The 27,074-nt window shown below is 38.6% G+C and overlaps 1 protein-coding gene across 1 annotated transcript in view; it reads left to right on the top strand.

The window, feature by feature from the left end:
* The window catches only part of LOC124405462 (gonadotropin-releasing hormone receptor), a 246,756-nt gene that overhangs the window by 210,338 nt on the left and 9,344 nt on the right, over nucleotides 1–27,074 (top strand). The window contains exon 4 of the mRNA XM_046880356.1: nucleotides 14,484–14,608. Coding sequence (XP_046736312.1) covers nucleotides 14,484–14,608 — 125 coding nt within the window. The remainder of the gene's footprint in view (nucleotides 1–14,483; nucleotides 14,609–27,074) is intronic.

Here is a 27,074-nt window from a genome sequence, read left to right as displayed (position 1 = left end):
CCGCAGATTATTCGATATATAAGCAAACGTTGCTCCAATCGTCTATACCTAACAATAATCGTCTTTCAACTCACGTTCGGCAGATGATTATTTTATGATGTTGGCGACAAAACAGCGATGACTAGGAAGTTGATGTGCAGCTGATTGCGATGAACGAAACGGCGGTATTGGCAGGTGCTGTATGCGCGATATGCAATGGCTCAAACAGCCATCTACGGTAATTGAAACGCTAATTAGAGAAGTGCAATAAAAGAACAAATGATCAGAATAGGTCAACACCTCGAGAGAGATATATACTAAATGAAACTTACCCCTTTCGGGCTATGTGAAGGTGTAGATCAAGAGCGATAAGGTAACGATTAGAACACGTATAGATGAATCGAAATATATTAATTCAACACGTGGTGCTGTATGGTCAGACACCGAACGGGTCTCGCCTAGTTCTGCGGTATCATGACGACGCTACGCACCTACAGTTTAGAAGTCGAAGGGGGGGAACTTCGTGACGACACATGTCGTGAAATTCTGATAGTTTAAGGGGAATCAAAATCCGTTACAACCTTAGCTAATATACTCGGTAGCTGAGTACTGCAGAGATGGGAGGGGTAATTTTAGAGAGAGAGAGAGTGAAAGAGGGAGATAGATAGATAGATAGATAGTATATTTATGTCTATAACAATATTATACAATATAGTCACAGAGTATTACAAAAGAAAAAGAAAATAAAAATTACTCTGTGACCGAATAAAATAGGTAGTACAAAGACAGCAATACTTAAAACTAAAAACTAAATAAACTAGAGAAGCCTACACCTAACATCGAGCACCTGGTACACGGAGCGATAGAGAAAGCAGGAAAGAAGAAGAAAAGAGAGAGAGAGTAGAAAATTACGACCAGGTGTCTTCGGTGTCCAGGAAATGGATAGAAAGGCCATGCTTGAAGGAAGCAAGCGCTGGCGCGACCCTAAGTGAAGGCGGAAAAGAGTCCCAAAGACATAGGCCAGCAGCCGCAAATGAATTGAAATACGCAGCTGTGCGCGAGGATGAGGCCACAAATGCACTTCTGGGCGCCCGCGAGGGGCAACAACCGACAGAGTCAGAAGTCCGGTCGACGAAGAGCTCACGCAGGTAGCCAAGCCGCCCGGAACGTAATACAATATAGAGCTGAGACAGGAGAAAGTACAGCCTTCTATCCCTAACCCGGAGCCAGCCGAGCTCCCCACGAAACGGTGTAATGTGCGCATCCCGAGGAACACCACACACAAAGCGAATACAGGTGTTCAAGGGTCGCTGGAGCTTAGCATCGAGACCAGCAGATAGATCCGCAAACACCGCACAGCAGTAATCGAAGACCGGAAAAATCAAGATGATTACCAACAGTCTGCGAAGGTTCTTGGAGAGCAGACGACGAGATGAGAAGAGCTGTCTGAGGGTACCATGTACACGGCTAGATATTACACCAACCTGAGCTATCCAGGAGAGCTTGAAATCGAGGAGAACGCCAAGATCACGCGCCATGTCAAGATACGAGACTGGGAGGCGATTGAGGCGCACAGGGGGCAGAACGTCCAGCTGGAGTTCGGATGTGTAAGGTCCACTACCAAGGATCATCGCATGCGTTTTTGCATTGCTTGTTTTATAAACTAGATGGTCGCAGTGTTTAAGGACGAGTCAAATGTCATTAATAAAAATTGAAAACAATACTGGCCCCAAAACTGAACCTTGCGCAACACCAAGACCAAAATTTTCCCACGAGGAAAGCAGCCCATCCGAGGACGCGACGGCTTGCATCCTGCCTTGCAGGTCAGAAGCGATCCATTGAATGGCATTCTGCGAGAAATGCAGATGGAAGAGCTTTCTGAGCAGAACTGCATGCGGGATCATGACAAAGGCTTTAGATAAGTCAAAGAGGACCAGTAAGGTTGAGCAACGATCATCAATGCCCCTTTGTACATCGTCAGTGAGTCGCAAAAGAGCAGTTTGAGTGCTGTAGCCGAGACGGAAGCCAGATTGCTTAGAATCGAGCAACTGACGATTTTCAATAAAAGACGAAATCTGTTCATGGACGAGGCGCTCCAGAACCTTCGACAGTGCAAGAAGCACAGGTTGGAGATGGGCCGGTCCTGATCGAGAGAGGTGGGTGACTTTACCTTGCCTAGCGGCGACACACGCGTACGCTTCCAAATGAAAGACAATCGGGAGCGGAATATCCTTGCGAGCTGTGTCACGAGTGACAAGAAAACGGGAGCTGATAACATCGCCATCTACAAGGGTAAAGCCGAACGAAGCAATGACTTCATTGACGGTGTCAAGGGTGGATTGAGAGGACGAGCAAGGAGCGCCCGAGATGATGAGTTCTGCAGGAGTAGAAAGACGGGTATCGTGGCCACGTTCCTGATAATTAAACTGCATATGAAGGTGAGCCTGATTGAGAGCAACAACATCCGAGCAGAGCACACGAAAGCATTCGTCAAGTTCCGTGACCCGATTCAGACTATCATTGAGTGCAGTAAGTTCAGTCTGCTGAGCTTGCTGAGCTAGTTCCGTGACCCGATTCAGACTATCATTGAGTGCAGTAAGTTCAGTCTGCTGAGCTTGCTGAGCTAGGCGCAACGCAGAATTTTCCGCAGAAAGTAACCGATTTTCGTTTTCAAGAACAGCGATACGAGCTAGAGCGGCCGCAACACGCTCCTCCAAGTCCAGTGGAGCAATCCGCAATGTGAGAAGCTCAAAACGCTCATTCAAACGAGCAGCCAGACTGGCAACGGATGGAGAGTCGTTATAATCCGAGGGTTGCGAGCTAGGAATTGAGACCGTGGAAACCCGTGGAAACTTTTCCGTTACCATCCCAGGATAGCAAGAAGTAATTTTGTCTTGCCGCAGCTTAGCATCTAAACAGCCCGGGTGATATGTAGACAAGCAAGACATACATCGCTTGACTTTCGTAGCTATAAGCTTATGGCAGTGAGTACATGTAAAGGATACCGGCCTGACGAAGACGGCGTAACGAAGACGGTAACAACTTGACCGATGACACCACAGATGTAAACAGCGGAATTAGCGCAAGCTCGCAAAAAAATTGGCTCAGCAGGCAGGTACGTCACAGCAGGTGGGCGGAGACAGCTACGTGCGCGCGATGACCGTTGATGGGCCATCGTTGACAATCGATGAGGCGTCGATCGAGATTGTGACAGGCATGCACAGAGGAGGTAGACCAGTAGAAGCAGGAGAGATTATGTTCTTTTATCGACAGTAGGTCAGAAAGTTGAGAAGTAGCAGTGTTGTGTCCCACACGACACTTTAGTGGAGTGAGGGTATTTAATTTAAGATAAATTGTTCTGGTGTTGTTTTTAGAACTTAGCTATTTATTTACAAGTTCATATATGACTGGATAGTTCGTTAAAAACAGATATTGGATTGGTATTTGATGCTTGAGGTCTTGATAGGATTGTTGGTGACCGGTAGAAAACAGTCCGTGGAGAAATTGCAATAGAGCGCATGCAAAGAGATCTGGAACCAAGACCCCCGTGGGCAGGATACAGTAAAACCAGCAAAAAATGTTAGGAGCAAAAGCAAAGAGCAAGTGGTAGTACTCACATAGAGAAAGAGAGAGAGATACACTTGACAACGACACGTCAATTAACGAAATATAATAAAATAATATATTGTGTCGAATGACAGCAATACAACAACAAAAAAAAAAACGAAATTACGGCAAATCCGCTCTTCGTGATTCGGAACAAAAAACAGAAACTTATGGTAAAGTACGCCATTTTCTAATTTTAAGGAGCTTCTTATGCCTTAACTGAACTCAAACTCGACTCAAAATTTTCAAAACTTCAAATCTCAATGCTAAACCTGGACGTACTCAGAAACAAAGCGATAATCGCTACCAAACCGAACTATACTAATTTCTCGGCGGCGTGCCGAGCCGACCGCTTGTAAGAACCTGTATGTATATACCGGGACCATCTCTAGAAACTAAACAGGAACTGCGCATGCGCCAAATGATTCAATTTCATTGGTCAGCAAAATTGCCCCGCGGAGTAATTTTCGTCAGCTAACCAAGGCGACCAACGTACACGAAATGTGACAAGACTCTGAATATTTCGCGCGTAAAGTAGCGTATTGAGGTTATGTTGATATTTATTCCTACTTATCGTGAATTTTCTAAGAAAAGTGTCATTCAGCAATACCGTAGTTGATATTAGCAGATATTTAATCGACACAATAAAGGCGTCAATGGAGAAACAAATATCAAAAGCTACAGAAATTGGATCAGTTATTTATTGAAAGAAGAAAACTGAAATCAAATGTGGAACGTCATCAACGAGTGGGAGTCTAGACAAACTGAGGCAGGTAAGTAAAAATATTGTTTATTTCAAACAGACTCTTTATTTACATAAAATTAAGAATAAATGGATTGTTGAAACCCAGTAGAAGGTTGCTCCAGAGTAGATTTGTTACAGTGCAGTGCTCCGGAAGCCAGTAATCAGTGCCAATGAACATGAAATATTAAAATAAAATCAGTAACAAGGAATAAAAGAAATAGTGTATCTTGAAACACAAAGCTTAGGAGTACAAAAAGTAGCAATTCGTTTTTCTGTCGCAATTTATTGAAAATTAGTGGTATTCAAAACAATTAGAAGCGCTTGTCTGATGATAATATCTTTTAATATTTTCAGGTGGGAAACAAACATCATCGAAGCGAGACTAAAGTTGTCAGGCGTTGAAGCGTGTAAGTAAATTTCTGATACTATGATATTTGCATATTACAATATTTTCACATGTATTCAATGATAAAATTCGTTTGTTCTGACAGACTTGAAGTTTCAAGTTTGGATAATAGGATGAAAATCATACCTTACCTGATGGTCAAAACGTTTTGGTGGGTAGGACCCTAATTTCTCGATTGGTGCCACCGTTCCAACCATCGAACCTGGTTGTTCCGTTGTTCCATTAGACAACAGGTATCCGAAGGAATTTCTCCTGGTCATCGCCACCTTCTGAACATCAGTCGTGGCAAAATTGAAGAGCACGACACACTACAGATCATGGTGTTTGAATATTCCATCATTTTAGATCTATCGAGCCAATAGTAATAAGTTTGTTATTCAACAATTGCTGCTAACTAATTTTACAGAGCAATCATTCCGTGCACCATTGTAATCCAAGCAGTATTATTGGCCCGCATTATTTTTCAAATTTTATTTTCGGCAGTTTTGATATTTTATTTTTCACTCTCTTGGTATTCAATTCAGATGAATAGTGTTTCAAGTGTTAAATCAGATTCCAAGGATGAATTTTGATGTGTAAACTGAACCAATCTCAATCTAAAAATGTTGGATAACTTCAGTTGAAAATGTCTTTAAAGTCAATATTAATCGACAGTATCATCTGACTAGCTAGTTGCAGCTATCATCCGTGCTTGAGCCTCGTTCAACCCCAGCAAGGTCTAAGGAATGCATTCACTTACTAGTACACATTACAAATGATCACTTTGTCTACAATAGGACTTACTTGCTGGCTAACTTTTTTATGATGAATCTTTATCAGGGAGTCATCCGGTAACTTATTGAAAGCTTGAAACCAGATTCAATTTTATACTCTTACAATGGTCCTTCATTGAAACTGAGAGTTTGTGAATCTCCATTTATTACAATTAATTCTGCATCCCATGTTAACACTGTTCGAAACAAAAAATCTCATCCTAAGATTGGAAATGGAATCTGCAATGCAAAAGTTATCTAGTGGCACAAGTTAAAAACAAAGAACCTTATAACGGTTTCTGCGACAGAGGGATTCCTTCCGGATATTCATGTTACTGGATGATGTTCGGAGCACTATGAACAAGATATTGTATTGGATTTAGGTTTAAGTAAATATTTTCATGAACTTCAGTGAAAATTAGATATTCATTTGTTTCAAAGGAACAAGGGGTACAATGTTGAATCCGATAAGTCAATATTTTCATATGAATGTTCTGAACATTACTCTAAAACATGATTATCCTTAAAGTTAATTACTGAGGCACATTTTGAAAATGTTGATTTTTAACTTGTGTCACAGAATGTTTCTGAGTTTTACTCTTCGGATTAGATTTCTTTAGATTAGATTTGAAATTGAAAGAAACCGTAAGATCTACAACTTCCTTTTCCAACCAACAAAAGTGGCCGATGATCTCTGCATGTGTCACGAATTGAATGGGAAGAGAAGACATCAGCTAACAGCAGAGATGCTATTATTTTGGCTGTATTTTCTGTTGAAAGAAAAAAATTTCATTGTTATTCTTAATGTATGAAGTAATGAAAATGATTGAATAAATTGTCCCCACCTACCTGCTTCGTTTCTTCCAAGCACCCAACATTTGAACAGATTTCTTGTTTCAATCGAATAGGACGAATTTTCAAAGAGCATCAGCATTAAATTCCGACCGTTCTTTGAACAATCTATTTTCAATAACAAATGCTTCCCAAGTCTTCCCGAGTGACTATCTCAATGACTTGAGATTCTAACCTCAAAAATGCATGTGAACTACATCCCCGACAGAAACAGAGTTTGACAGCAGGGTCTCGGGGTGGCCAGACTGCACGGACGGCGGATTTAAATTCGCGCAGGCGCAGTTCCTGTTTAGTTTCTAGAGATGGTCCCGGTATACACACATATACATGACACTGATTTTGAGGTGTATGTGTGCGGCACTGGCGAGGCGTTGAGATTCGCGCTATCAGTCAGTCGGTCCACAGACGTGATAGTAGTAAGACAGCATATCTAGGCTTGGCCAAGCAAGTTTTTCTATATTCATTCTGCTGTGCTTTTAATATTTATTTAAGTTATCTATTTATTTCGACGACCCTGTTGGGCTACATATATATATATATATATTGTGACGAGGTTTTTCGCTGCTCTTGTTCACCCGGAGACGTTCCCAAGAGTTAACCTGGTGCACAATGATTCGGCAACCCGCGATGCAATCTGCAGCTCACCAAAGCTATCGCGAAATTTTGTTGTTCACCTGGCGTGATAAACACGCCTCGAATCTTTACCTTCGCAATTCCTCGGCTATCCTTCTCTATGCCTATATTTATTTAAGTTATCTATTCATTTCGACGACCCTGTTGGGCTACATATATATATATATATATATATATATTGTGACGAGGTTTTTCGCTGCTCTTGTTCACCCGGAGACGTTCCCAAGAGTTAACCTGGTGCACAATGATTCGGCAACCCGCGATGCAATCTGCAGCTCACCAAAGCTATCGCGAAATTTTGTTGGGCGCCTGGCGTGATAAACACGCCTCGAATCTTTACCTTCGCAATTCCTCGGCTATCCTTCTCTATGCCAGGTGGCTCAGTACCGCGGAGAGGGGGGTGGGTAGTTTTGCGGAGAGAAAGAACGGACACTCGACACGATACAGGATTTAACAAAATAAAATAAAATAATATATTCAAAAAAAAAAAAAAAATTCGAAGCGATACAAAACAAACGGAAAAAGAAACAGATACTCAATTCGCCTCCCGCGATTCCACAAACAAAATAGAAAGAAAATCAAATCTTAACTAGACCTTAAATTTACGTGCGCTAGTCGCGTTCCTCGTCTCAACGAGATCAACAAAACAAAAATCAAAATACAGAAAATCGACAACGATACGAACACGCTACTCGTGATCGTCCTTCCCTTAATTATAAATATCGGCGCTATTCGCCAAACCCTAACAGAATTATCGCGCTAATCGCACAACATACCCTACAAGTACTTGACAGTAATTCTTACTTAACAACTTAAATCGAAGCGATTAATCGCGACGCATCCGAAACTTCACTATCTTCCGAAACAAATCAAACAAGGAAACTAGAAATAATAACCCAGCCAAACAGAGCGCTCACACTTAGCGATACGCGACCTACACGAGAGGTGACACTTTCTGAACACGCGAACGCGACTTGACCCTGTGCAGCGGAATTTGGGCTGCTCGCAAATAACGAAACGAATGACTCCACTCAACATGTACAATAGCCAAAATTGACTCGATACGTTATCGCAAAACAAACAAAATAAAAATCAAGCTCCGGCCACCAACCAAGGAAATCGGCAAACGAATTTCGAGTATTGTTTGACGCAATTCAACATGGCCAATCGTTACCTGGTGCGCCGACCTAAACCGTTCTCGAAATTTGTCCGCAAAGAAGCAATAGCGCTTACCGCAATGAATCCAAACCAGAAAAATCTCCGTCACGATAATTGGACAATAGTCCCGTCTTCCGCGAATCCCAAAATTTTAACATCAATCGCTCAACTCTCTCAATAACCCAAAAAACTATTTTTACAAAATTTTCGCAGCCTTCGCTAGATTCAGCACCAGGACGCAAGTGTCCTGCTCCGTCACACCGAGCCAAAAATTCAAACCGAGGCGTTGTCGTTTCCGAAATTTGACGAATCTTATTGGGTATCGAATTACGCGTCTCTTAAATTCTGGCTTATCGCTAACGTCGGTTTCCGCTGTCGCGGCTCGCAGATTGGTCGTTGGACTCTCCGGTGTTCAGTCCTCGTCAGTGGCGTAGAGGCAGCACGATCGTTGGCATGATGGTGTATCGCGAGGAAGGCAGGCTACGGTTCGCTGGCCAACAGCGGGAATCTCGTCCGCCTTGGTTTCCCTCGCGGCAGAGCTCGGCGTTGGCGCTCCCTCCGTAGCCTCGTGTGAGCCCTTCGCTCGCGGTGTATCCTCCGTTGAGGTCTTTCTTTACGGCCGGTTCCACACTCTCGAATTCGTCGTCTATCTCCCTGGTTGGTGTCGCAAATACTCAAAACAAAATTAAACAAAAAGACCCTGTAATACTCCATTCGCTAGCCTGTAAAGGGTCCCCTCTCAGTGTTTCGGATGCGTGACCCTTGTCCTGGCGCTCTTTACGAATTAGATAATCATTCTTGTCGCGAAATCCCTTGTTAGAGTCCCGCCTAAGGTTCGGGGAGCCACTTGTATATATATATTTTTATCTTTTTTCTTTACAATATATTTTATAGATTTTGGCTATTGCCTGTAACTTTGTGACTGTCTCTTTTATTTATATTTATTTATACTTTTATTTATATTTCTTTGTACTTTTATTTATACATATATATGTGCTCGTCTATATTCATTTCTTTTCCTGCGTTCATTATTGAGTTGAGACAACATATTTTATAATCTTCACATAATTATCTAATTTATTAAATTCGTTACACACTGAACAGACGGCATTAACAAACTATACAACTTAAACTAAGTTGAACATTATTCTTTACTCAACCTAAACACACTAAATCTACACGGTGCTCAAAAATATATGAAACAAAACGTAATCCAAACTCAAAATACAACATACGCAGCGCAACCACTAACTCAATTAATACAGCGAAAACTCCAATGTCAGTTTTAAACTCAACCAGAAACCACAAACGCCAACTCAACGCAACCTGACCGCATCTGAACTCAATACTGTCTCAAGATGCTAATATTCGCTACTCGCTAATTCGAACGCTCAATTTCAGCAATTCGCGACCTACATGAGAAGTCGCTCTGAAAAACCACGGTACCGTGACTTGATCCTGCACAGCAGAATTTAGGCTCTACGCAAATTATAAAACTAAAAAGACACAAGTCATATGATACATGCAAGAATACGCAACAATTGATCTGTAATTGATTTCGTAGATTTTGCAACTTAATGCGCACCTGCTAGAGCATCGCGACGCAGATCTTAACGCTAGATTGCAATTCGTCCTCCACGCAGCTCTATGATGGTTCGGTGGTGAGCTCCCCCGTCACTAGTCGGCCCTTCCCAAATTTTGGTGGATAGCTTTGGCGGGTAGCGAGGAGAGGCTGCGGCACGCCGCACAGTGGCGGAGAATTCAAGATTTCCGGAGATATTCCAATATCTCACTGTAATCAGCATGAAGTTACTGAAAATTCAGATCCAATGGTTTATGAAGTCACTGATTACGAATCCGAAATTGAATTTACAAACTTTAAAATGGGTCATACAAAACGGCAGACAGTAAAATCAAAAAACGATCCAAGTGCCACGTGAGATGCTACCCGGGGTCTATAGAGTCGCTGATTACGAATCTGAAATCCAATTCTTGAAATTTGAAATGGTGTACGCAAAATGGCACAGAAAAACATCGAAAAATGATGCAATTGACACGTGAGGTGGTACTCGGGAGTTTGTGAAGTTGCTGATTACAAATCCGTGACAAAATTTCCATAAATCAAAATGGTCGGGATTCGGAGACCAGAACTTTGATCATTTTTCATTTTCGAAAAATTGAACGAGAATTAATATAAGGTGAAGCAAAGAAAGTTTCATCTACATGAAGCCGTTTTTAAAATCTTCAACTCCCATATTGCATCCGTCATTTGGAATTTTTTTTTAATTTGACTACACATTCGTAATCAGCGATCTCAGATACTCCTACCTAAATAGTTTCACCTGTATCGACTATGAATTGAGAAATCTCGGTCCACCATTTCAAATCCGACATTTTGATTTTTGGAAATTTTGACCGAGAACTCGTCAATAATAGCCCCAAGATACTAGGATATCTACAGAATTTACAGAATTCTTGAAAGCCTCTTGAAAATTAAACGGGACCGGGCATCGCTTTCCAAAGCATTACAGACCGAAAAAATGTTGATTTTGAACGGAGTTGATACAAATTGGTGGCGAAACTTCAAGTCCTCATAATCAGATAGTTCACTCGAAATATATTGTGTTAAACCGAAATTTTGTAATGGTCCTTGACAATTTCACACAAGAGATTGATTTGAAAAATAATGGTACTAAATGATAAAAAATTTAAACAAGCTGTTTTTTTTTTCAGTCTTCACCAACACACCCTTCAAAAAAAAATAAGTTAAACCCATTTTCATAAACTTTCGAACTTATGTTGACTATTAATGATATAGATTGCTTGAATATTTGGTTTCTGACGTTTGTCAACTTTTGCTAATATGTCCGGAAATATGAGATTCTGCGCCAGTGTGCGCCGGCCATCAGCTCGAATCACGTCCGCCTTGAATTCCCGCGATGCAGGGATCTTCGTTGGCTCACCTCCGCGACCTCGACATCCTTTATTCTAAATCGTCGCTATTCCGTTAGTGCTCAATTTTCTCAATATCATCACCGACTCCTTGCTTGATGCCGTTGAAATTCGAAAAACAAAAAGAAACAAAAAACTTGTAATATCTCATTCACTATTCGCTACAGCGTCCCATCTCAGAATCTCGGATGCATGACTCCAGTTCTAGCGATCTTTTTCAAACAATCCGCTAATCGATACCGCAAAATCCTTATTCTTGATCCCGTCCAGGGTTCAGAGAACCATTTATAACGAGCACTAAAATGTCACGTTACAGTACATAATGCCTGATTTTGGTGAATTTACATTTTTATATCAAAACAAATAATGCGAGATCCATTGTAGTTATATACAGAAAAAGACAAATGACATTGAAGTAAGTTCTAATGACATTCCTCGCGCTAAAGATGCTCTGGTGATGGCGATTGAGGAGAAAGTGATTTATCCTATCGATATTGAAGATGGCTGACAATTTAAATCGTGTGATTACATTGGTAAAAAAGTGATGATTTTGATCTTGGAAATATGTATCATTTCTTCAATTGATCTTTGACAATCTAATCAGTCCCAATCAACTAATCTGTGCCAATGATTCTCTTTATTTATGATTCTGAGATAATCGAAGTCGAATATGCGCCTTTCAATTATTAAATGATAAACTAAAGCCGACCTGTCCGGATACTTGGATTTCAATTCATATTTATGATTGACTATACGTTTTTTAAATTCTTGGGTGGATTGGGCAATGTAATATTTTTCACATTCATTACAGTCAATTTTAATAACAATATTAGTTTGATCCAGAGTGGACGTTTTAGCTTTGAATGAAAAAAAAGGATTATTGATAGTGTTAGTGATTTTATAAGTAGCATTAATATTTTCTTTGTTCATTATTCTTTTTATCTTGTGCGATAGGCCTTTAGTGTAGGGAATTTACGCTAGATATTCTTGTTTGTTTATCAGAATTGATATCCAAGATTTTATTGTAAAATTTATGAATTAATCGAGTCTAAATGTTTTTAACCAATTTGGAGGGATAACAATTCTTAATCAAAGACTCACGTACTAATTTGAGGTTTTTAAACAGAGTTTACATATTATTAACAGACCTTTATCAATTGAACGTAGCTCATGTAAAATCCTAGGGCCGTCCTCTGAAATTTCAACTTTCTTACTGAAAAGATCTCAGCTTTCACATGAAAAAGTCGAAAGTAAGAGAAATTTTGGTGGCGCATGTAAAATGATCCAGAAGTGAATGACGTATTCGGAAAGGTAGAAATTTTTCACATAACATCTTTATTTTTCCATATTTTTTTTAGGATTATAACGAAACGAACTTTGCAAGGTTCAACTTTGGTGAACTTTTCAATCTCAGTACACACTACAAGAGGTAAAAATGTCAGACAAATCGATTTTATCTGTTAAAAAAAGTATAAATGCACTATATGCAGAGTGAACTGCTAACAGTGGAATCACTGATCTCTATAGTAACTGGATGGCTAGCTCTTATGCTTCCAGCACACGGCAGCTTGTGGCGATTGGAATCCCCAAATACCTACACTAGCGCTGCAATACCCGGAGTTAAGCCACAGGATCATGTGGGTGATAGTCTATTGAAATCAGATTTTATCACACGGCATAGTGTAGGAAAGTTTAAATGCACGCGCCTCATCAACAAAATTACGATTTTTTTCTTTTTTTCATCATGCACTTACTTCAAGAAATGCACTGACGAATGTGTTTTCTTTTTTTTTTTTCACAAAACCGATAAAACCCTGTTTCTGTAGGAATGCTTACGTGTTGTCAGTTCTGTTGAGCAACGTGATTCATTAGTTCCATTTAGACTAGTGAAGCGCTGATGTCCATTTCTAATCGATGTCTTCTTCTATCGACTCAGGCCGAGGACGCTAGTCATGCAACCATCCAGTTAGTATAATAATAATAATAACAATGATATTTTTATTATTTACAATTATGTTTGTAAACGTAAAGGGGTAACGGAGGGTAAAGTAAAGTACGTTGTATAGAGATCAGTGGGTATAATAGTCAGTCATCTGCTGTAGTTAAATGTGCCCGCGCTACAATACGAGAGCAGTTGTTTGCCAGGGCTACCAACCGTTATGAACGTAACCCCGAAAATTTTGACAGTTGTGGCTGGCAGCTGTCTAAATTTTTAGAGTTAAATACATCGCCACAAGCTGTCGTTGTAAATTTGTCCCAAGTTCCTAATTGCCACGCTTTCAATGCAATCAAACTTAAATAAAGGCTCTTCAAACCCAAATTCGAAAGAAAATTCTCGAATATCGCAAGCTGTCGTGAAATGTGAGGCTTGCTTTCGCGGTGAAAAAATTATGTCTGTTTTATTTTCTTCTGTTTCTTATTCTTCTTTTTTTTACGTACTTGGCACGAGATTCTTCTGAGTTTCTTAATATAATATTTAACTTTTTTTACAAAGAATAAAAAAGCAAACACGAAAACATTCAGAAAATATCAAGTGCTTTTCTACATATTTTAGAGGTCTGATAAACTTTTCTGCGACTGCGTGAACTGTACTCCTTTTGCCTACACAGTTATTTACTGTAGAAGTTTTACTAAAAAATGGTACGGTTTGAATACACCCCCCCCCCCTGCCCTTAACTCATGGCACCATCTTCTATAGTTTAGAAATAATAACCGTCGTAACAACTACCTACCCCTGTTACTTCTAGCCCCAGTCTCCCATATTCCACACTGTAACGTATTTTCAAGTAAAACTTCTACAGTAAATTAGAACATGGCACCACGGGTTAACAGGGGGAAGGTTTAAATAATAATAATAACCGTTGTAACAACCTACCCCTGCCACTTCTCGCCTCGACGTCCCCTACATACATTGATTAATATTGGACGATCGGGACTTTAAAAATCTGCATTTCGAGGTATGCGTGAGTTAAAAAAATTTGTAATACAAGTGCCTCTATTCGCGGAGAGAAGCTTATAGCAAAAAAATATTTTGATCAGAAAGTTTAAAATCAGTGAGATTTCATAAATCCTGACTGCCTTAGTATGATTAACTATTGATATTGATAATAATCATTTCTGTATGCATGTGAAGCACATATCATGAGTCGATTATGCAGTGAAATGTTCCGATCAACTATCAAATTATTCAACCGCCTACTGGCCGTTTACAGTACTAGTATACCGATGCTTACGATGAATATATTCTCTATTTGTTTTTTGACGAACCAAATAATTGTTGTTGATTTGCAGTATAGGAATGAATCGCCCCTACTTTGTTATAATATTAGCGTATTCTTGCACATTTGAAGAAATTAATTGCAAATGGAATTAAAATATGAACAACGTTTTTGTTTTATAGCTGAGCGAGGACCTACAAAGTGGAATATTCTTGTTCGGAATGAGCAACAGCCTGGTCAATCCGTTAATCTACGGAGCTTTCCACCTCTGGCCACAAAGAAGACGGCGTCAAGGCAGTAATTACAGGTAAGAAGTAAATATACTCTTGTGCTTTTTTTTCGATTACGTGGTTGCGCAGTACCTGTATATGCACATTAGACTGTATCAAAAAAATTGACCATTTTCTTTTTTGAATAATATACTGAAAATGTTGTTCAGGATACCGAAAAAAGGCGCCTGTTAAAATGGGAGCTCTTAATTTTAATACTAAGAAGTGCCTCATCGCGATTTTCTACTTTCCATAAGAATAACATGGCAAAAATGGTTCTTGCTCCTTGGGATTTTTATAACTAGATAACGACGCGTCGTACAGAAAATTCATAAATATGTTTTTATAGGAAATTGAACGTTCTTTAAAAAAGGTCTCTTTGTCATTTTACGATAAATCTACTCCTTCAAAAGTTATTTGAAGTCCTTTGTTGATGTTTGACCTCAAATAACTTTTGAAAAAATAGATTTATCGTAAAATGACAACAGACCTCTTTTGTAGAACGTTCAATTTCCTACAAATCATGTTTATGAATTTTCTGTACGACGCGTCGTTATCTAGTTGTAAAAATCGCAAGGAGCAAGAACCAGTTTTCCATGTTATTCTTACGGAAAGTAGAAAATCGCGATGAGGACCTTCTTAGTATCAAAATTGAGAGCTCCCATTTTAACAGGCGCCTTTTTTCGGTATCCTGAACAATATTTTCAGTATATTTAAAAAAAAAGTCAATTTTTTTGATACAGTCTAATGCACATGCTACACATGTTTGTGACTGCACAAACACACTCAATTCAAACGGCTGGAAATTTGAATGAGCAGTGCGCCAAATATCTTTTACTTCCGTCCTCTTGTTAGAAGACTATATAGAATATACATTAGGGTGTGCCAAAAAATGACGATAATTTTTTTTTTCACTCTCACCCGAAAATATCAGAGAATATGCCCGAACACAAATTCTGTCAGAGGTGGAGCTCTTAATTTTAATTTGAAGAAGTCTTCCACGAAATTTGAAGTTTTGCCATTTAAATAACACGGAAACTAGGGCTTTTAATAGTATTTCTTCCTGCAAAGTATGAAGAAATTTTTTTTTGATAATATGAAGAAATGGATCATATTCAACACTAAATTCTGGACAAAAAATGTATCGAGCCAAATTTTCATCGTCGATATTGAAGTTTCTACAGATCTTTAAAACTGAAAAATTTTTGATTTCACGTTTTTTGTATTTTCCAACTAAACTATTGCAGATAGAAAAAAAAAGTTAGAAAGCAATTTTGTAGTTTGTCTGACGGCACAAAAGTCTTATAAGGATTTTTCATATCATCACAAACAACAATGTTACAGGCTCACAAAGTACTATTTTTAGCAATGAGCTAAAATTTCAGTACAGAATTCTCAGTATATCAAACTTGCAACAAAACTGTATAGGTGAGATTTTCGGTATTATCAATAGTTGAAATTTACATGCCCGCAAAGTCTTATTTCTATGATTTTTCAACGATATTATGAAATATATTGAATCAATATATGGTACTGTGTGAGCCTGTAACATTGTTGTTTGTGATGATACGAAAAATTTTTATAAGACTTTTGTTTCAGCCGTCAGACAAGCTACAAAATTGCTTTTTAACTTTTTTTTTCTATCTGCAATAGTTTAGTTGGAAAATGCAAAAAACGTGAAATTTGAAAATTTTCAGTTTTAAAGATCTGTAGAAACTTCAATATCGACGATGAAAATTTGGCTCGATACATTTTTTGTGCAGACTTTAGTGTTGAATCCGATCCATTCCTTCATTTTATCAAAAAAAAATTGCTTCATACTTTGCAAGAAAAAATACTATTAAAAGCCCTTGTTCCCGTGTTATTTAAATGGCAAAACTTCAAATTTTGTGGAAGACTTTTTAAAATTAAAATTAAGAGCTCCGCCTCCGACAGAATTTTTGTTTGGGTATATTCTCTGATATTTTCGGGTGAAAGTGAAAAAAAAATATCGTCATTTTTTGGCACACCCTAATATACATATAACGAATAGCAATTGTTTTTTCTACTCTTTGTCGCATATGCTGATTTAGAAATAGTATGGGTTTCGGTTGAGAATAAACTTCTTCTACTTTCAATGAATCTTAACGTTTGCATCGCTAATATCTGAAAAACAGCATTTTACAAAAATGTCTGTCTGTCGGTCTGTCTGTCTGTCCCAACAAACTCTGACGATAATCTCAGGAACGGCTAAATGAAAGATTCTGAAATTTACACTTTACTTGCTTCATAAGTAGGTACCATAAAAATTCTAAGATTCTGTGAGTAACAGACGTCAATCTTAATTGGTTTTCGATAAAAATGAAAAACAATATGAAATAATTTTTACCCTATGAACGACTTGAGCGATTTGTCTAAAAAATCAATATCTTATTGAGCCGCATAATGATGGCTACTGATCCATCTCCTCCCATGCCCCGCACTAGCCAGGAAGTAACTTTTGGGCACATACCCTAACGGGTATGGTAAGTGTAGGCAGTAATTATTATTACCGCTACCGCTATCATTATCCTACTGTCGGGCTGCTGGTTCCGCATCTGGCGCCTCCCCAGGTGTTGGATAGGGGAAAGCTCGCCAGATATGACGGGTACCGGCGATATAAGACACCCGGGGTAGACCAAAATCTCGCCATCGATGCCGATCGGGTGAAAGCCCCGGTGGCCGGCGCCGGCCTCGTGGATTTTGGGGGAGGCCGCTTGCATGAAAAAAAATAGACAGAAACAAGGAGAAACGGCGGGGGAAAGGAAAATCAGGCCTCGACATCCAGCTATCGCAGTTCCATGTAGATGGTCAACCTGGTTGCTTCGGAACCAAACGTCAAGAGTACCCAGGATCCCTTTTCCAGGAAATCTAAACTCGCGAGGACGCCACCATAAACCCGAACCACGGAGGTCCCTTGGCAAGCACCCCAAGCAGGGGAAAAAGATGAGGGAATGACCACCCAGAGAGTAGGCGGCCTTGGAACCTCGGGTCTGTAAGGCTGACCCATTGAGGACCATATCGCTAGCGCAAAAAAAACTGTAAAGGAAAACTAAGTACAGGGAGGTTCGGAAATTGATCAAACTAGCCACTGTACGACAAAAGCACATTAGCGCGGATGTCACGAATGGCATACTGCTCTGAAGGAATCGCTCGATGTCATAACGCACCTACGAACCTCGTGGAAGGCCGCTAAGCCATGCCAAAGAAACCAGGAATCGCAGATAGAGGAACATCAAATAAGAGCGTTCCAGAGATTCTTCCGCAGAAGGGAGGAAAAAAGCTGCCTCTTGTCCCATGCAGCCGAAAAATGAGAAGAAGAGGAAAGAGGACGACACAACTGATGCCTGGACGGTAAGTCTAGAAGAGCTTAAAAAAAAAACTAGTCAGGGCACGGGAGAAAGCACGCCCTAAAGAGACCTCTGACACGAGTGAACCTGCTCTTGGCCAGGCAAAAAAGAAGACACGAAGACCACGAAAAGCCAAGTCTGCTGCGCGTCTCATAAACTGTGGATACCGATGCCAATGTGAAAGACTTTGTCTAGCGGAGCTTGAGAAAAGTCTATTTAGAACTGCAAATTGCCTGTTGTTTGGCCTTGCCGAGTCCACGGCCGCTACACCGATGGCTCAGCGTGTTGTAGATCTCGAGTCCATCACGGAAGTGCTTCAGCACATTGTACCCTCTGTCCAGGTGGATGGTCTTCGGTTTTCCAGGATCGGGAAACCGGGGACTAGGCCTCGTCCCGTTAAGGTCACATTAGGGTCCGACTCTGTTGCCACAACGGCGCTTCGCTCTGCCCAACTAATGAATAACTCCGAAGCTTACCGTCACATGATCTATATCTGTCCTGACTAGACAAAGCAGCTGAAGGAGTACCGGACCTTGAGGTGGGAGCTGAGTGACCGCATAACCGCTGGTGAAACGGGTCTCTTCCTGTGTCACTATAGAGGTGCTACGCGTATTATCAAGGCCAGGGAGGCGTTTGCCTCGTTGCCTTGCGTTTGCCTTTCTCCTCTACTCCTGCAGCCGTCTCCACCTTGACTTCTGATTCATCTTCGGCAGCGTCCGATTTTTTAAACTGAGAGTTCTCAACAGCTCGCACAATAATCCCCACGCTTCCCAGGTTCAGTGTTTTATGAAACGCGAGTCCGTTTCACTGGTGTCAGAAGCGTAATTTTATTTGAGCTTTCTTACGCAAAGCAATTCTGTTCGCGATTTTAAAAATGAGTGGCAACAGAGTTACTCGTTCTCGTCACCGGGAAAGCTGCGGAGACAATCCTCCTCTGAGAGATTCCCCGCGAGCCCCCAAGCTGACTTCTACCCCTTCTGAGACCCCTGTCTCCCAAGCTGATCTGTTGAGGATCATTCAACACTAGCAAGAGGCTGCCGCTCTTCACCAACAGCAACTCTTAGAAGCAGCGGAACGTCAATAGCAGACTGCCGCCCAACAGCAGCAACAACTGCTCAAAATTTTACAGGAGCAACAGGAACAGCGTAGACTGGACCGCGAAGCTCAGACGCGCTCAGACGCGCTCAAAAACGCAGATCCTCGAGCTGTTTCAGTCCACCGTGTCGGCTCTTCAGGTTACAAACCAAACCAACGAGTCTGGAGAATTGGTCGCTGCTCCCAGAGTTTCCCCGGTACCTACTTCCAGAATGACTCCTATCCCGACAGCTCGGACTTTTCGCCAGATCTTATGTTAGTGGACCAGGTTCCCCAAAACCAAGGTATGTGCATTTTCTTAGAGATACAGAAATATCTCCAGTAACTAGACTTAAAATTCGAAAGGAAGTCACTTTTTCTGTGCCTCCCTCTCGTCCTGTAGCCCCACAGATTAACCTTGACGACTCTTTTCTGAGCGGTCCTGAACGCCATTTCGAGGTTAGTCCAAACCCTGTTAGAGAAATGTCATATTTCTTTACTTCTAGGCCTTCTGCTCCAATTAAACTTTTGACGGTCAAATTTCTTGGACCGATTTTGAAAATCAACTTTTAGCAGCAGCAAACCATAATCATTGGGACTCGACTGCAAAAGCGAATAATTTAGCAGTTAATTTACGAGGTCCCGCAGTTTCAGTTTTGTCGACTCTTTCTCCTTCTGAGAGGTTAAACTATAACAAATTGAGCTTAGCTCTCAGATTAAGATTTGGTATGAACATTTAAAGAAGCTCTATTTAACTCAGCTGCAAAACAGACGACAAAGACGAGACGAAGACTTGGCTACACCTGGCCAAGATATAGAAAGTTTAGCGCGAACGGCTATCCCCGATGGAGATACTTGAAGAGATTTTATAGCAGTAGAAGCATTCGTTAAAGCCATAAGTGACCCTGACGCCCTGATTGTTACATTTCGGCAAGCTGACATTCCAAAGAGAAGGCAACTGACAGCTGTGTCTCACTGTGAATCACCTAACCTCATATAATATCTACAAACACAATAATAAGGTGAGGATGATATTAGTAACGTTACTGTAACGGTGCATGTTTGAGGAAAATCATTGCTTCGCACTTTTGAGAATGTCCGAAATCAGTAAACCATGATAAACAAAACATACTCTTACGTTGAAGAACCATCTTCTTGAAAAGTCATTCTGAAATTGGGCAATAATAATTTTGATCCCTGATGTTCAGTTACAATAAAATTACTCGCTTTAGCCTCATATAATAAGCTATGATCATTTGTTTGTTTCAACTACGTCCATAATAAGACCCTGATCGTATTGTATTTTATATTTCATAACCCCCCCCCCCCCCCCCATTTCTGTCTAACCGTTGATATGTTAAACTCACTAACATGACATTGCGGCATAACTACGTCCCGCCACAAAAGAGAAGCTACTTGGAAATTGGCACTCTGTGTATTTACACTAATTGTCTCGAATCGACTGTCAGTGACTTGCCGATCACTAATTTCATCTACCTATCCATCAGCACCATTGACTTGCCAGCGGCAAGCGGTATGCACTGAGCACAATACTATTACTAATAAACCGCCTGTTACCATATGAAACAAACTTCATGAACATATAATTGTAGTCAAAATGTAATACGAGGGCGTTGTACTGGTTTAATCACAGACTTAAATTTGATCTCACCCAATCGATACAAGTCATCAACAGTTACAAGTGGAAACTAGATATTTAAAGCAAATAAAATTGATCACGCTGATTTTGTACTCTCGTGATCTCTCTAACCTCACAAATTGTTTCAGATTTGCAGCAGTTTTAATTAATAAAATAAGCAGATCATCACGCTTATCAACCTTCTTTGGACCTCAATCGACATGTATCCGATTGTGTGGAAATTTTCAACGTAATTATAACAGAACCTCAGTGCAATTCAGTAACTCTAGTTCTCTAGAATTGAAAATTATTTCACATTAAGATTCAGGTCTATTCACCGACCAGCGTTGCACATGCAAGTTTACTTCTACATTTGTCCGAAATATATGCACTGTGACAATATTATTATCAATCTATGCTCTCGTCTCTTTCTGAACTCTAAAATTGTTTTAAATTTACGGCGGTGTCAAATTAGCGATATGAGCAGATCATCACACTTGATGAAACTTCTCTGAACCTCAATAGATATGCATGCAGGTGCATCAAAATTTTCGGGTCAATCTTAACAGCACCTCAACGGACTCGAGTAACTCTCAGATATCAGAATTCAGTAGTAGGTTCTACAACAAGAGACGACGCATGAAAGTCGGTATTTCGTACTAACTATCGTTCGTCGAACTTAATGTACACCACTCATCAATGACAATTATTCGATGCAATAGAATATTATAATGTAGCATCAACCAACTGTACATCAAACAGCAATGTAATCTACGAAGCATGTTGGCGTAAAATTGGAGAAACAAATTAAAAGCAAAATTAGTTAAATGTTTTATTAGACTAGGAACTCAGCAGTACACACTTCGATGTTCGACGCTTCACGCATCACATTTCGACAACTCACGAAACTTCAACAACATGAATTCGATTTTTACTCATCTAACGCTTATAATCAACAAAAAATTGGTTCGACACCTGACACATTCAATTACCCACAATGTAATCTTTGTATTCTCACCAATTTCGTACAATGTGCAAAACAATACTTTATTCCCGACTCAACCATAAAGTTAACTTTTTTGACCTGAAAAGCGGGACAAAAGTGGCATATTTTTCCCGCTTAACTTTTTTCGCTCATTTGCGGGAAAAAAGTGGCACTTTTCTCCCGCAAAATGGAAATATGATAGTATAATGACACGATAAAATACAATAACGATGACGATGAAGATGACGATGACGATAATGATAATGATGATGAAAAAAAAATATTCTTATGCGGGGGGGCTCCCCCCCCCCAACTCCCCGGTGGAGAGTCACACATCCTCACCAGGCCTACGGCCTACGGCCCTGGACCCACTCGCAAAATAGACTCTAATGTTAGTATAAGCATTAAACGATGGAGGCTGTGCAACGAGATGTTGGAGAAATTCTTGAACACAAAAAAAAAAAATATATATGCAATATATACATGGGGTCTATGAGACACCAAAATTTTTTCATCATTTATATTTTACTTGCACAACCATGATTCAAATTCGCTTACTTCAAGTACGGTAAAGTCGGTGTTGGGGTCAACTGAACCCCAATAAGGAAAACAAAAACAGCAAACACAAACTGCCCAAAAAGGGCAACGCACGCTCACGCTGCGGTCGACATAGAATACTCAGCTTCTGTGCGTGAGTGATTCCCACTTTTTGTGTTAATAGATGTGGCCAGAGTTGAGTCGGAAATAAAGTCCAATCTGTAACACGGAAATAAAGGTCGACTTTATTCCCTCGTTACATAATGTACTATTTCCTTACCTGAGTGTGGTTCTCTCGGATATTGAACAAACAGTACATTTCCCGTTACAGCCCGGGACAAATAATTATCATGTAGAACTTTTTAATACTTTGAGATATAATTTTTTCTCTATCCTGATAACATGTGGTTGACATATAAGAATTGTAAAAAACTAACTTTATGTGTCTTCTAATATCGCGGGTCACCTCTTAACATTTTATAGAAATAGAGAGATTATTTTGTACGAACAAGAAATAGCATGACAGACGGATCTCAATTTCATCTGCGTTAGCAATCTATTGTCTTGGAAAAAATAAATAATAACAATGGTATTAATTCACACAAACTTAACGCAGTTCACACAAATGCTGATGTTACATTATTTACTTTCTCACATCGGCAATTATATTTCTTCCAATGTTCGTAATGTTTGCTCGAAGTTTGTGCTCCACCAGTAACATAATTACAAATTGGCAAGCTTCATAAACATGTCAAAAATGATCGAGCGCCACCGCTGTTAACCGTTCCGTTTCATTCATTTATTCAAACGCGTCACAGAACCGAAATCAATTTGTAATATCTTGAACAAATGTTGTCACAGAAAAAAATAACATAAAATTGCATGTACTGCATCTTTTACTTCCAAGTTTGTGCGAATTCCCAAAATAACACATTATATCAAGGATCTTGCCACGTTGGTCTGAGCATGCGACATGTATTATTAATTGATAAATAAGTGCTTAGAATTGAAGACTGTATAAACTAAGATTATTTACTGAGACTGACAAATCTTAGCTATACTTGTTTCACTAGGCAGTTAAATAAAATGTTTCAAAAACAAGAATTTTCGTTCATTACATGGCACAAGCAACTTTAATTTGTACAATTTACCTGTCAATATTTTGTCCTTACTTGATAGCTAAAAAAAATTTTTGATATGTACCAATTACACCGGTTGACACGATTTTTGGGCCTGACTTATGAATGTCAAATTTTGGTTTCTTCTAAGTTACTAATAAAGGGAAAAATAATTTTTTTTGTCAAAGTTTACTTTTGTAGAAACCACAGCAATTTTTCCTAATTTTCAGGAAAATAACTGAATTTTGCATAATTTTATTTTAAATTACAATTAAAAAAACTTTCACCGAACATCGGGGTGTTTTTAAATCAATAATAATGATAAGAAATAGCACGCAAATGAAAAATAATAAAAAGCAAGTTCGAAAATTAATATTTCTAGTGATTTTTTTTTGTTTGTATGGACTTTCTCGTATTAAACCCCAAATGTAATCTACCATCATATTCTCGTATGAGAATGGAGATCAATTGGGGTTAATTCTGTTTGTTTTTTCGTATAATAATAACAGTTATTGAGTATTCAAGTTACAAAAATATAAATATGTTCGAAACTTTTTTAGATTTTAATTTTAGATATAATTTTAAATTAACATAGGCAAAGTAAGGTAAGCATTGTTTATCTTGATTCCGAATTCGCCGGTTAAAGTAGCGTTTATAAGCTTTACAAAGCTTTAAATTTGTTGGCAAGGAAAATTTTTTGCTTCTTACTTTAATAAATTCACTGAAAATATTACAGAATGAATCAACATCTTGTTTACACTGTCTTGACGTAATTTTATAACTCAGAAGATTTTCTAACTCACGAGAACGGTTGTTACAGCTTTGACAGACCAGGAACTACAATGATATTGGCTGACACAGCAACCGTATTTATTTGTAGACAAATGGTTAAACTTTTTATAACTGAATATTATATCAGCATCAGCCACGCCAGGGTGTATTAGCGGTGTGAACACAACTTCGTTACAATAAGTATGTATTTTCCGAAAATCGGTGCGTGCAAGTGTATGGGAGTGCTGGGGCGAAACCACAACTCACCAAATCAACAACAAATGATTTTTTAAAAATTAATGAGATGCATTGCATAAGCATATTTGCAGTAAATTTTTTTTAAATATATACGATAACATTACTGTTCAAAGCTAACTGATCAATAGACCGAATCCCATCAACCCGACAGGTTGTTTATTACTAACACACCGGATTTCTAACTTTATTTTAGTTAATCCTACAGTGTTTTTATTTACAGTTTGCTTAGTGTCACAAGTCTTCTTTTTTTCTCTTAAACTCCCTTAAAAATTGATGTACTGAATTACTGATCCAATTCCCTACTATCTTTTTTATTTATTAATAAATTTCCTACAAATTTTCTATATAACTTTTTTCCACTGAACTAATTCTTTAAAAGTTATTAACAGTTGAATATAACATCTTGCAAGCGTGTAAGGCTGGAATAATTTTTTCTATGTAATTCAATCTTATGATAGCAATAGGTTTACTTTTTATAACACTATTTCATGACGTTTAATTTTTTATCGATTCTACAATGATATTAATATTTGATCAAATAAAAAATTACTTGAAATTTAATAATGGTCAATAATAAAAATAGCTCCGACCGTGGGACCGTTTGTTTATTGATGCAGATTAGCAACTTATTCAACAAATATTAACTTTTTTTTGTTCCTTGCCTATTTCCATGCATTCATTCAGATAGCACTATGTTCAACTGTTAATAACTTTTAAAGTACTAGTTCTGTGAAAAAAAAGTTGTATAAAAAATTTGTAGGAAATTTAATAATAAATAAAAAATATGGTTAGGAAATTTGATTAGTGCATCGATTTTCAAGGGAGTTTCAGAGGAAAAAAGATTTGTGGCACGAAGCAAACTTGTGATAAAAAACAGTAGGTTGAACTGAAAAAAAATTGCAAATACAAAAGACAAGGAATCTAACAATGTATAAAAAAGGTCTCTATGTTTTTATCCTAAAATCAGCAATGTTCGTGATATAATATAGAACGCATTTTTCAAGATGGCAACTTACGCGGCGTTGGTGTGACCGCCGAATTTTTAAGTTAAGCTCCTTACCTGTTAATAAAACGAATGCAACGTTGAAACAGCTTATATAGAATTTTGCATTGCGAATTGTAGACCATTGACTAGACTTCAATACTACTTTTCAGCTGATGAATAATTTTTTTCATTGTATTTATTGTTTAATAGTTGATAATAATGCAACGTATACTTCAGTCTTCAAGTGGAAGCTCTGACGTGGAAAAAAGCATAATCAACCGAAAGCTAATGCAATATAGTTCATGAGCATATTTTTTTTGTCCCAAAACACCAATACTTGCGATATCATGTACACCGATCGACCGCGCACGAAAAACATCAATAAACACAAACAGATACATATACTTAATTAAATTGTGTTTTTTCCCAATAAGCATTTCTCACTCCTCAACGTATACATGAGTTGGATATTGAAAGAAAAAATTAATTTTTCATTGCATCGTTAGTTTCTCCAAAATTAACGTTTCAAAATTAACCTGTTTCGCTGCTCGCACTGTGGGGTAACCCCTTAATAAGTCAGTTTTTCTGGAAACAAAATATTGTCTGTTAATTTTTTTAACTACAGCGTACCATTACGAGAATTTTGAAAAAATATAAGTTATTGAGGAATACGTATGGAATTTGAAAAATTATAGTACATTTTGAGAATTATAGAACAGTAGTACAGCACTGAACGAAGAGAGGTACGAATGTTTCAATAAGATTGCCTTAACAACACTTCATAAAAGTAAGAAAATTAGTCGACCAATTCATACATTTATTGATTTCTTCAAATATTATTTTCTACATATCAACAAGATCTTTCGTTTTCTTGTCAACAACCTGAGGATGTGAAAATCTTCTCTAAAAATGTTGTAAAGATCGTAATTGAGGAAACTTTAATTGCTACTTACTCTTGTAATGAGTAGTTGAAAGAAATTCAATTATAAATTACGTTATTATCTGCAATGAAAAACTCAATCATTTTGCTTCACAAAAGCAAAGCAAAAGAAAAATTCCCGTATACCAAAGTGGAATCTTCACACATTTTTTGTGAATTCGAGTAGAAAAGCAGGATTCTTAAACTCCTTGTTGCAAAACTTCGCAACCACTTTTTAAACTTATCAAATTTGTGAAGAAATGTTACAGACAAAATTTTGAGATTCGAAAAGTTTGTTACAAATCAACAGTACGATGTTTGTAAATACAGTCACTCAGACATTTCTGAGAAATTACTCTTCCACACAAGGCAAAAGAAAAAAAAGGAAAGGTACCAGCATTCCTCAATGACAATGGGTAATTCACAGCACCTAAAATTACCCTTAATTAGAGTTTTTCGCTACATAGTAATTACCTTGAAAATGGGTGTTGCCATGTCAGGAGAAGTCTGGAAATTTTAAATTGGCAAAAAAACCGTTCGCTTTGCCTCTGTAATGATTATTTGTCTGGCATTCGTTACTGAGATTCAGGATTATTAGGGTGTGAAGAATAAAATCGTCCGAGGGTGAACATCTCTCAAAATATAAGGGAACGTGAAATACGGATAAATTCAGAGGATGAGGTGAGTGGCGTTGACTGAAAAAACGAAACATTTTTAAGAACAGATTAACGTAGAGCAAACGGAAGCAACGTTCTGCAAACACCGTGTTAGAACAATTAATGGAGGCGCCCGTTACTCTTGTCCGAAATGCATAAAATTACAGGAGTTTTTTTTTTTTTAATTAGGTCTA

The sequence above is a fragment of the Diprion similis genome, chromosome 4, assembly GCF_021155765.1.
Source record: "Diprion similis isolate iyDipSimi1 chromosome 4, iyDipSimi1.1, whole genome shotgun sequence".
Lineage (NCBI taxonomy): Eukaryota > Metazoa > Arthropoda > Insecta > Hymenoptera > Diprionidae > Diprion > Diprion similis.
This window is presented reverse-complemented; position numbering and strand designations above follow the sequence as displayed.